The sequence below is a fragment of the Capra hircus genome, chromosome 5 (assembly GCF_001704415.2).
Source record: "Capra hircus breed San Clemente chromosome 5, ASM170441v1, whole genome shotgun sequence".
Classification (NCBI taxonomy): Eukaryota; Metazoa; Chordata; class Mammalia; order Artiodactyla; family Bovidae; genus Capra; species Capra hircus.
In genome coordinates, this window is record NC_030812.1 from 118,597,772 (window position 1) to 118,608,515 (window position 10,744).

General features: G+C 66.4%; 1 protein-coding gene across 1 annotated transcript; it reads right to left on the minus strand.

The window, feature by feature from the left end:
- On the minus strand, window positions 600–5,682 carry LOC108633277 (plexin-B2; the record flags this gene model as incomplete). The annotated part of the gene is given in 15 exon segments (XM_018048960.1): window positions 600–1,237; window positions 1,322–1,460; window positions 1,560–1,634; window positions 1,974–2,049; window positions 2,217–2,281; window positions 2,653–2,800; window positions 2,874–3,034; window positions 3,119–3,273; window positions 3,384–3,468; window positions 3,540–3,640; window positions 3,775–3,931; window positions 4,466–4,612; window positions 4,781–4,847; window positions 5,184–5,365; window positions 5,453–5,682. Coding segments are annotated over 14 exon segments (1,754 nt in total), but the record flags the coding sequence as incomplete, so codon positions are not given.

A 10,744-nucleotide genomic window follows, 5' to 3' on the forward strand; every position in this document is an offset into this window, starting at 1 on the left:
AGGCCTCTGGGGCAGCCCCCCTCCCTGCACTAACAAAGGAGCCTCATGCTCTTGGGTACACGGGCCCTTGAGCTCTGCATATGTGCTGAGTCATCCTGGGCTGGTCTAGGGCACCCGGGAGGTGCCAACCCTAAAGGACCCACAGCCTTGAGCAGCAGGGACACAGAGCCTCTCCAGGAACCACCGTGCCCACCTGAGTGTATGCAGTCGGGGCTGAGCAAACGTGTGCTGGCTGGACCACGCTGTGGGGCACCCCACCTCAGCAAGGAGGAAACAGCTCCCCCGAGCTCACACCATGCCCGCCCCTACCACCAGAGGGCGCCCAGGCAGCCCCTCCCCCACTGGGCGGCTGTCTTGCTTTCAGGGTCTCTGGGACCAGCTCCTCTCCACAGCCCAGAGCTCCTGGCCGGTCTGACCAGCATCCTGTCCCACTGGGGCTGCAGGGAAGATAGGGACCGAGGCCCCACAGGCACAGCAAGAGGCGGGCTTCTGGGGCCACAGAGAATGCACGGGAAGTGAGGCCACAGGCAGATCCGGGGACACGGCAGCTGTGCAGGGACGGCAGACCAGCAGCTCCAAGAAGAACCCAGCCAACCAGCAGGATGAAAAAAACAACTGTATTCGATTTACAATTCACAAGATTTACAAAAAGGGTTGGGGTGGTCCTGGCAGACCTGCTCCTGGCCCCCCAGACCTGGGCAGGGCCTCCGGGCCAGCCTGTCTGACAGGCCGAGATCAGGACCCCCGTCTGCTGGGGCCCTTCTGGCCGCCTGGGCCTCGACGTCTGACGTCCAGCTTGACCTTTGAGGTGGGGCCTGCAGCACGGAGTCCCCGGAGTGCCGGCACCCCGCAGGGCAGGCCTGCGAGGTCAGCGAGGCATCGTACCGCTTCTCTGCCTCCGTCCGGGCGGGGCGGAGGCACACAGTCTGGGCACTGGGTCCCGGAGGCCGCAGGCACTCAAGCCCCGCCGCTGGAGGCCAAAGCCAGGTGTCTGAGGCGGCTGCTGGTGCTCGGGGAGGGGACTGAGGCCTGACTGCCCCCAGCAGCCCAGCGTGGCACCGGGGCGTAAGGCACGTTTTTCGAATCACTCAGGAGACACTGGATGCTGGTTCTTCGAGAGGGAGCTGGTGTTGGCGGCGCCCGGCTCTATTGCTCAGGGAAAGATGCTAACGTGGCTACAAACGCTGAGGGGGGGCAGTCCCCCGCCACACACACTCGGAAGCCCGGGGCTGCTCCTCTGCCGGAGAGAGAAGGGGTGAGCCCTGCCCACTCAGCCCCATCCCCCAGGGCTGCCCAGTGCCTGGCACCGTGCGTCACACACCTGTGTCCCAGACCGTGATGCTGGAGGTTGGAGATCAGAGGTCCGTGACCTTGTTCTCAAGCGCAGCTGCGATCTGCTGGAGCCGGAAGGCCAGCTGCATCTTCTGGGCAGCGGGGTCCTCCTCCAGGGCGTTGATAATCTTGGTTGGGGGAGAGGGGTGCAGGTGATGTCAGATCACAGCCCAGGGGAGGGGGCGCCTGATGAGCGCTGCCATCCCCGGGGAGGCCAGGCCCCCTACCTCGTCATAGTACTTCTGCGTGTACTGGTAGAGCTGGTGCAAGGCCACGAGGGTGTTCAGGGAGTCCGTGTGTGCCTGAGGGGCCGGGGCAGGGGCTGCATGACCCACAGGGGCCAGAAGCCGTGCCCCAGGGGTTGGGCAGATACGAAGGGCCCCCCTCCAATCCCATCACAACACTCAGACACAGAGCGTGCCAGGCACAGACAGCTTCCCATCCACGCGGGCCCCGGGCAGGCAGGGCTGGCTCAGAGCTGCCCCAGCGCGCCACGTCTCCCGGCGCCTCTCTGGGTCCTGTGGGCACATCACCTGCCTCCAGGGCTGACTCCTGCCCGCCCCCCGCGGGGCCCTCAGGGTGGGGCAGGGGGCTAATCCTGGGGTGTGGGGTCCCCCCCGGGGTTCCCTGTGCCCCCTTACCCGGGAAATCTCTGCCAGGTGTGTGTTCATGTCCTGGTCGCTGACCTGCACCATCTGCCGGATCCCCTTGTAGTAGCTGTGGGGGAGAGAGAGTTACGCCAGGTGGGGGGACTGGAGGTGGGGGCAGTGGTCCCCAGAGGTTGGGCCCTCCTCCTGATCACAGGCACCACCCAGGGGCCCCGCTGGGTGGGCGCTGAGGGTGGGCAGGCGGGGTCTGGCCTGGCAGGCGGGTGCGGGACTCACTCCTCCACCATCTTCTTGTAGGTGGAGATCTCCTTGGCGTAGAGGAGCTTGTTGCTGGGAGAGTCCTGTGGGGATTGGAGCCCAGTGACACCCAGGCCAAGACACCCGGAGGAAGAAGGGTGTGCGGGGGAAGGGCTCCCACAGGGTAGCTGCCCCGCCTGGCCACAGACCTGACAGTGTTTTTGTTTTGTAATTTACAGTAAAACTCACTCTTACACGTGGAAGGGGAAGGACGACAGGGTCCCTGACTGCCAGAGGGCCGCTCCCCACAGGGCCTCCCATCACGCCAGGGACGGGCACCTGCCTGCCTCCTGACCTCCAGCCTCACGTGCAAACCCACGCCTGAACTGACCCCCTCATCCCGCCGCCGCCTGCTTCCCTGACGCCCCCCAGGCCCGGGGCCCCACCCCGCCGGGCGGCCCGCAGCTGCACGCACGCGGCTCAGCTTGTGTTCTGTGCGTGTGCAGGCGTCCATGAAGGTCTGCGCGATGACCGACAGGGAGGCGTCCACCACCTCGTGGACGTGCACGTCGAAGATGAAGTGGGGGTTCTTGAGGATGTTTACCCAGAAGCGGAGCGGCAAACTGAGGCAGAACAACGGGGTGTGAGGAGGCGCCTCCGGGAGCAGGCAGGCAGGCGGGGCGGGCAGACCCCCACCTGTTGGTCTTCCAGATGTGGACGGTGTCCTCGTCCCTGATGTCGTGCTTCTCTGCCTGCTCGTCCAGGAAGTCGAAGAAGTACTTGACGGCCGGCGGCACCGCGCCCCCAGGCGCCAGCACGCTTTGGAAGAAGTTGTCCACGAACTGCTGCAGCGTGCCCTGTGGGGCGGGGTGGGGTCAGCTCGCCCGGGGGGCGCGGGGAGGGCGGGCCGGGCCTGCCGCCCACACGCCTGCGAGGCCTACCTTGACGGAGAGCAGGCGGGTCAGGTAGATCTCAGTGATGGCCTTGGTACGCTCCTTCTCCTTCACGCTGCCGCGCTTGCACTTGCCTTCCTCCACCTCGTCCGTGGGCCGCACCAGGTGCCACACCCGGTTCTCCTCCTCCAGGAGGGCGTGGCCTGTGGGAGCGGCTGCTGAGGGACGAGGGCCAGGGCCCAGGGCCGGGGTCCCAGCCCCCGGCTCAGGTCCTCAGGGGCCAGGAGGGGCCGGACAAGGGGAAGGGACTCACGCTCCCCAGGCAGGTCCTGCTGGCTGTCCTCGGGCTGCTGGGAGACCCCCACCTTGGACAGGATGAGAGTGGCTCCGTCCCGGACCTGGGGAACAGAGACGTGAGGGCCAGCTCTACACCCCACCCTCCACGGGCCCTCCCCGCCGCCACACTCACGTTGTAGTGCATCAGCGTGTTGACACGCCGCCACCGGCCCTCCCGCTGAGAGGTCAGGTCCAGGTCTGACAGGATCTGGGCTGTGGATCCAGGACGCCACTCTGTGGGAGGACACAGACCAGCTCCAGGAACCCCAGCCCAGCCCACCCGGCCCGGCCTCCCTCTTGCCACCCCCACGGCCCGGCCGACCCGGCTTCTCTAGGCACAGAGCCAAGGCTCCAGGGACGGAGCTCACCGAGGACCACGCTGTCAGCCTTGGGCCAGCGGGAGCAAGGCTGTGTGCGGTACACCTGGTCGACGATCTTCTCCTTGACCTGGGAGATGGTGTCACAGTTGAGGACCTTGACCGGAACTGCATCGACCCCTTCATCCTGGACGATCACGCTCACCGTCTGCACAGAACAGAGGGACAGCTGGGGAAGGGCCCTCGCCCTCGCTCGCCCCAGACTGGAAGCAGGTTTGGGCCTCCTCCTGATGGCAACCTCTCTGGCGGAGGTCAAGGGGCAGAGCAACCTGAGCCCCGACAGTACCCGGGGCCTCATCTTCACCTGCACTGTGGCTCAGCAGGACAGACAGCAGGGAGCTGCTCACGTGCAGCTATCACAACACACAGGTAATCACAGGAGCACACGCCGAGCACACGCCGAGCACACGCCGAGCACCGCTTCCCCGTACACACAGTTACCACCACACACTTGGTGCGCCGGGCCCCACACATGCCTGCAGCAGCCTGGGAACCCAGGAAGCAGCCGGCCTGGGGCTGTGGCCCCTAGAGCCCCTCTCCAGGGATCCAGGACCCAGACCCCTCCCTGGGCAGGGGTGGGCCCAACACAAGGTACGGGTGCTAATGTAAGTCCATGAAGGAAGCAAGTGGCATCCAGTTTCCGGTCTTGAGGCTGGCCCAGAACCCAGCCCTGGGGGCTCACCAGGGGTGTGTACTCCACGTCGTCCCCCAGCAGCCCCGTGTCGTTTAGGGTGTACTTGGCTTTTTTCTGCACAGCGTCCACCGGCCCCTTCTCCACCTGATGCTTGATAGCCTTGAAGAGCTTGTACAGCGGCTCCCCTGCACTATCCTGGAGCAAAGTAAGGTGGCTGAACCAGGGGTGGGACTGACCGCACCAGGGTGGGAAGCAGACCCATCCAGATGGAGCTGGGCCCCAGGAAGGTGGACACTGGAGGGTTCCAGCAGCCCCTGGGACCTCGACCTTCCCCCACCCGGGGCAGAGCTGGGTGGGACCCACCTTGAGATACTGGTACAGGCAGATAGACATCCAATTAGACAGCATTCTCTCCACCACTGTCTCAGACCTGAAGGTGCAGAAAGGCTTTGTACAAGGGACCCGCTAGTGTCCTGAGGACCAGCTGGCTCTTCCAGGTACCCGGGCCAGGTGCAGCAGCCCAGACTCCGTCCACGTCCCGGGTCTCCGTCTCCTGCAGTGACCAATCTCCCAGGGCCCTCAGGGAGGGCATTTCATCTTCCACCCCATGGGACAGCGCCGACCACACAGGAGCAACGCCTCCTTCCGCCCTACTCACTAGCCCTGGCTACACCTGCTGGCCAACCAGGTGCCTGGACAAGCCTGTGCGCCCCGCTGCACCCCTACCCCAGGCCCCCGAGGCGGGCCCCCGCCCTGCCCCACACACCTGCGCAGCATCAGCTTGGGGTTCTTGGCCACCACGTACTGTTCCATGAGCTCTAGGAAGAGCGTGCGCATGATATCTGTGTAGTACTCCAGCTTCCCGTGCAGCGCCACGGTCAGTAGCGACGCAAAGTAGACCTTGGCGCGGGCTGAGAACTCCCGCTGGTTCTCCAGGGTGTGGATGAACTGAAGGGCAGGCCGGTCAGAGCCCCGCCCCTCCAGAGGCCCCGCCCCCACCCAGAGGTCCCGCCCCCACCCAAGGGCCCCGCTCACGTTGATGAGGAAGCACTTGCTGTTGAGCAGATTGGAGAACTGGTAGAGCGCCTGCTCCACCACTGGCCGCCGAGACTCGGGGATGTCCAGCTTGCCCGTGATCATCACGTCCTTGTCGCCGTCCTTGGAGGGCAGGAAGAAGACGCGGTCGGTGTAGGTCTTGTAGTCCAACACGGGGATGCCTGCCTCGTGCACGTCGTTGGTCTGGTCCTCCATCTCAATCATCAGGTCTGCAAGGGGGTCGGGGTAAGGCACGCATGGCCATCGCTGGCCGCCCGCCCCCCCCCCCCCCCCAGCTCCCCCCCCCCCCGGGACCCGCCCCCCCCCCCGAGCTCCCCTCCCCCCCGGCGACCCCGCCCCCCCCCAAGCTCCTCCTCTCCCCGGGACCCGCCCCCCGAGCTCCCCTCCCCCGGGACCCGCCCCCAAGCTCCTCCTCATGGGGTTCTCAGGCAAGAATACTGAACGTGGTCTGCCATTCGCTGTCTGCGGCGTGGACCACATTCTGTCAGCCCTTGCCACCATGCGCCCGCCCATTTTTGGGTGGCCCCCAACGGCAATGGCTTAGTTCAACTGACATTAGACAAGCTGTGGTCGCTAGTGTGGATGAGATTGCTTGGTGTTCTGCGATATGTGGTTTCAGTCTGGCCATCTGATGGCCCTCTTGCAACACGCTACGGCATCTTACTGGGTTTCTCTTACGCTTGGACGAGGGTTATCTCCTCATGGCCGCCCCTCCTGACTCCCTTGGCACGTGGAGTAGCTCGCTCTGCCGGCCTGCGGGCAGCCACCGCTCCTGGACATGGGGTTGCTGCTCGGTAGAGAAGGCGCTTTCCTGCAGGCCATGGACATGGTTCCTTTTTCTAGGTTTCAGGCAGAAGGTCTGTGGCGTCAGCAAAGGGTGTCCGCAGTGGATTCTGCATCTCCCCCGCGCTGTTGTGGCCTCCAGCGTCCCAGATGTAGCTACAGCTTTTGAGTAGCTTGCTGCTCTGCCAGGCGCTCGCAGGATCTTGCTGCAACACGGTGGCGCTTGGCTCTTGCTAGACATGGGCTCGGGGGTAGGGGGTGTCTGTGGGGAGGGGTCGAGCTCCTGCCCGCCCCCCCCCCCGCCTCTGCCTGCCCACTCAGGATCCGCGTTGTGCCCTCTTTTGGGCTCAGGGCTGCAGCACGGTTCCCGTAACCGCTCAGCTCCTCCTGCCTGTGTGCCAGGCAGCGCCCCCTGTTGCTCTTTTGAAGATAGCTTTTTTGCCCTGCTGACCACGTTTGGAGTCCTCGCTCTTGAGCCGTCCTCTCACGTGGGCGGGGTTTCTCCACGTGCAGGCTCTGTCCCAGCCCGCACCCATTGCACCTAATGCTCGGTGATGAGTCCACACGCTCGTTGGATCTTTCTCCGTCTTCCCTTTTCTGCCAGCCGCTTCATCCTCTTGTCTTCACGTGCCGTTCTGCAGAACCTTTTAGCTTCACTGGTTCCGCCCCGCGCCAGTGAGATGGCAGGCGACTGGAGACTGAGCTTGGGGCCGGCACCGCCCGAGCGCTGGAAGGACGGCCTGGGATCGGCGGCGGGGGGGGTGGGGGTGGGCCGGGGGGGGGAGAAAGAAGAGAGAGGGGGCGGCTGGGGGGGGCGGGGGGGGGGAGGGGCAGGGGGGGGTGAGGCGCCCAGCGCCTCGAGGGGCCGGCCGAGCGGACGTGTGAGGCGGGGTGGGTGTGGGGGGCGGGTGGGCAGGCGCCTGCGGCCAGGAGGCGGGGAGGCCCCCCTGACCTGGGGCCGCCCTTCCTGCGCTGCAGGGCACCCCGCGGGCTCCGCTGGCTGGTGTCCAGCGTGACCCAGCACCAGCCGGGCTCGCTGGGTGTGTAGCCTGCAGGAGGGCGCGCTGTGGGCTCCGCACGCTGAGCCTCAGCCTTGGACAGTGACCAGAGGCAGCGGCTCTTCGTGTCCAGCTCGCGCAGGGCAGCCGCGCCGGACAGCCACCAGGCACCCTCTAACAGCAGTTCCAGACGGCGGAGAGTGAGAACAGGTCTGCGGGCGCCCCTGAAGCAGGCGCGGCGGGGGCCGCCTTCGGGGGCGCCTTCGGGGGCTCGGCAGGGATTTTTTAAAGGACTTATTGGTGGGAGAGGCCCTGCCGGTGGCCTCCGACGTGAGCTGACCAGAGAGTAGGGAGGTGGCTCGCTTTGGGAGCGGAGGCGTGACCGTCAGCCAGAGAGAGAAGGGACGGCTGGGTTGGCAAATGGGCCGCAGGCTCACCCCGCTTTCTGGGGCCCAGGGGCCGCTGGCCACAGTCATCAGAGACGCTGCCGCAGTTGTTGGGACCTGCTGTGGCGTGGCGGATGTTGTTGCCCCTGAGGGCCCTGGCAAGGCCGCTCCGTGAGCGCCTGGTCTGGGGACGCAGGGCTGCTGGCTCAGGTTGGCTTCGGGGGCGACGCCTGGTTTTGCTGCTGGCGCCCTGGCAGGGGTGGCAGAGGGCACCGGGGGCCGGGCCCTGAGGTGGTCTGGCCGTCCTGCTGCCAACACAGGTCCTTAGCGAGGGCACCCTGTACAAGGAAGGTGGCCTTCATGAAGCCCTGGAAGGCCCGCTGTTTGTGTTGGACAAGACGAAGCAGCCGAGGTGAGTGCTGGCGGCCCCGCTGGGGTGGGTGTCGAGGGCCCCCGCCCTGACTCCTGCCCCCCCACCCGCAGCTGCGCTACTACGACCCCGGGCGTGACAGCGGAGTGCAGGGTGTCATCGGACGCTGGCCGGAGTGGAGTCTTGTGGCGCCAAGGCACGCCGGCCTATCGGGCGCCACCCAAAGACCCGTGGACGGCCAGGCTTTCTTTGGAACGTGAAGCTGGCGGTGGAGGGAGTGGGGTGGGGGGCCCAGCTGCCGCGGGGAGGGGCCCGAGAGTCAGCGTCCTTTGTCTGCAGGTGAAGGACGACCGCCGTCGTGTTTGACAACTTCTGTGGCCAGGACGTGCCGTCAGCGGGCTCAGCAATGGGGATCCTGGCGTCGCACGAGGTGGACGCGAGATCCAGTAGCTGCCCTGTCGGACGGCCTGGAGCGTGGCCACTGCCCCCGCAGCCCTGGTGTCCAGTTACCCCGGGACCACTTAGGGGTGGGGCCAGGGCCCCCGGCCAGTAGGTTACAGCCCCACCTTGACAAGTATTGAGGCCCTCCCCTGCGTGTAGCGCCCCCCGCCCCGCCCCGCCCGGCAGTTTCTCCAGCCTGCCCTGGAGGCGCTGGCTGAAGTGGCCCGCCGGGAGGCAGGCACGGTAACAAGCCTCGCGGTGGCCCTGTAAATAGTACCCCCCGCCCATCTGTGCGCTGGCCCTGGCCGCCGCCCAGGCGGGCGCCTCTCCTAGAAGCGAGAAGTGCTATAAAGAGGGCTAACGACACCGCGTGCGCTGCGTCTGTTCCGCCTGCTTTCCCCAACCCCCACGCCTGAGCCCGGCCGCATCATGGGGGGCATTGTCAGGGCCATTGGTTTTGGGGTCTGCTTTCCCGCACCAGGAGGCCTCAGGCAACCCTGGGGCTGGTACAGAGCCAGCGACGCGCGCCAGGAAGCTGCCCTGCATCCAGAGGGCTGGGTGTGGCAAGGAACGGTGCAGCTCCCTGGCCCTGGCCAGATGAGAGTACGGCCGGGCCAAGGGGGACGCCAGAGGGTGGTGTTGCGAGAGGGCAGGGTGCGCGGCAGGATGCAGGGTGGCGGGGGCAGTGGGTGGCGCCTTGACGGCATCTGTGCTGGGAAAACTCTATCCAAATGCCGTCTCTTAGCGGCCTGTGAGGTCGCCTGCCATCTGCCCTGACCATCCGCACTGCCCTATTCTGGCTGTAAATGGGGGTCACCTGGAGCTGGGTCTCACTTGCAAATGGGTGCCAACCAGTGGCAGGGCGGGCAGCAGGTGGGAGTTGGGGTGTGGCCAGCTGCCGAGGCCAGGGGTCCCGCGAGAGGTCCCGGTGGAGAGCACAGCAATGGGTGGGGCAGCTCCGACGCGTCCCACTGTGGGGGGGGCCCTCTGCCGGCCCGGAGACAGCCGTCGGGCTGAGGCCCTGCCGCAGCGCTCAGCTCCAGGCGGAGCTGCTCTTATGCGCTGACTCAGACGGGCCTGGGCAGTGGAGGCCTGCCGCTGAAAGCACCACACGAGAACACAAGGTCTGTAGGTGAGAGACCACCTTTATTGAAGCGAGGGTCTGAGTGCTGTCAGATCGGTGCAGGTCATGTGAGCTGACCCTGCAGACCATCCCGTCCTGCCCCGGAACAGCCTTGGCGCCCCCCAGCACTGCTGGGGCGGCCCCCGCCCGCCCACGGCCCACACCGCCAGCGCGCACTGCGGGAGCCCAGACAGCCCTGCCAGGCTGCAGGGCTTGGGATTTAAGGCAGACATTTTGGCAGGCGCTGGCACGGCCGCAGCTCCCAGCTTCTGGGCAAGCTAGGGACCCCGTCTGGCCAGCCCTGCTCGCAGCCCCGCATCCTGGCCCCAGAGGCCTTGGAGACGCCTCTCGCTGCGCTAGATAAAGTGCAAACAGCGTGGCTCTTCCTGCATGCTTGCTAAGAAAAAAGCTGGTAAAAAAAACAGGCAGGGAGTCTGTGGGGTCTGGGCCTGCCTCGGGCCTGCTGGGGTCGCAGGCCGCCGGGCTCGCGCACAGGCAGAGCCACGGCCAAGGCCTTATTGCTGTGTGTGGGGCTGGCACCCCGCGTGGCCCACCCGGTCGGGGTCAGGCAGGAGAACCATGCAGGCGGGGCTGTCTGGGCTAGTTCGGCAAGTGCCAAGCTTTACAATAAGCAGCATTTATTTTAAAAAATTAAAGTTAAATTAAATTAAAAAGAGACTGCATCACGCAGGTTGGCTTTTCTGGGCTGGGTGGCCAAGACTGGGCGCAGGCAGCGGCGTCCACACGGGCCACTGAGGCGGCTCCAAAGAGGGTGGTGGGCCGCCAGCCTGTTCTGGCGGGGTGGGGGGTTCCGCTCAGGGCTGGGCTCCCTGGCCCGGGGTCCCCGCGCAGCCCCTCCGGCCTGGACGCGCTCACTGTCTCTTGGAACTTGTCCTAGGCGGCTGCCGCATGGGAACACGGCTGGGCTGGCCGGGGGCTGCGGGTGGTGACGGCCCACCATGGGCCGCGGGGGGACCAGCCCCAGCCAGCACGGGGGGGGAGGACGCCCTGGGGCCGCAGGCCCGTCATGGTGGCCTGCCCAGGCCGGAGGCAAGTGGGGCACCTGCGGCAGGGTGCCAGGGCACCGGAGGCCCGGGGCGGTGAGCTGGGGGCACAGGGTGCAGCCTTGGTGCGCAGAGGGTTCTGGGGTTTACGCCCGGGCCCCCTGTT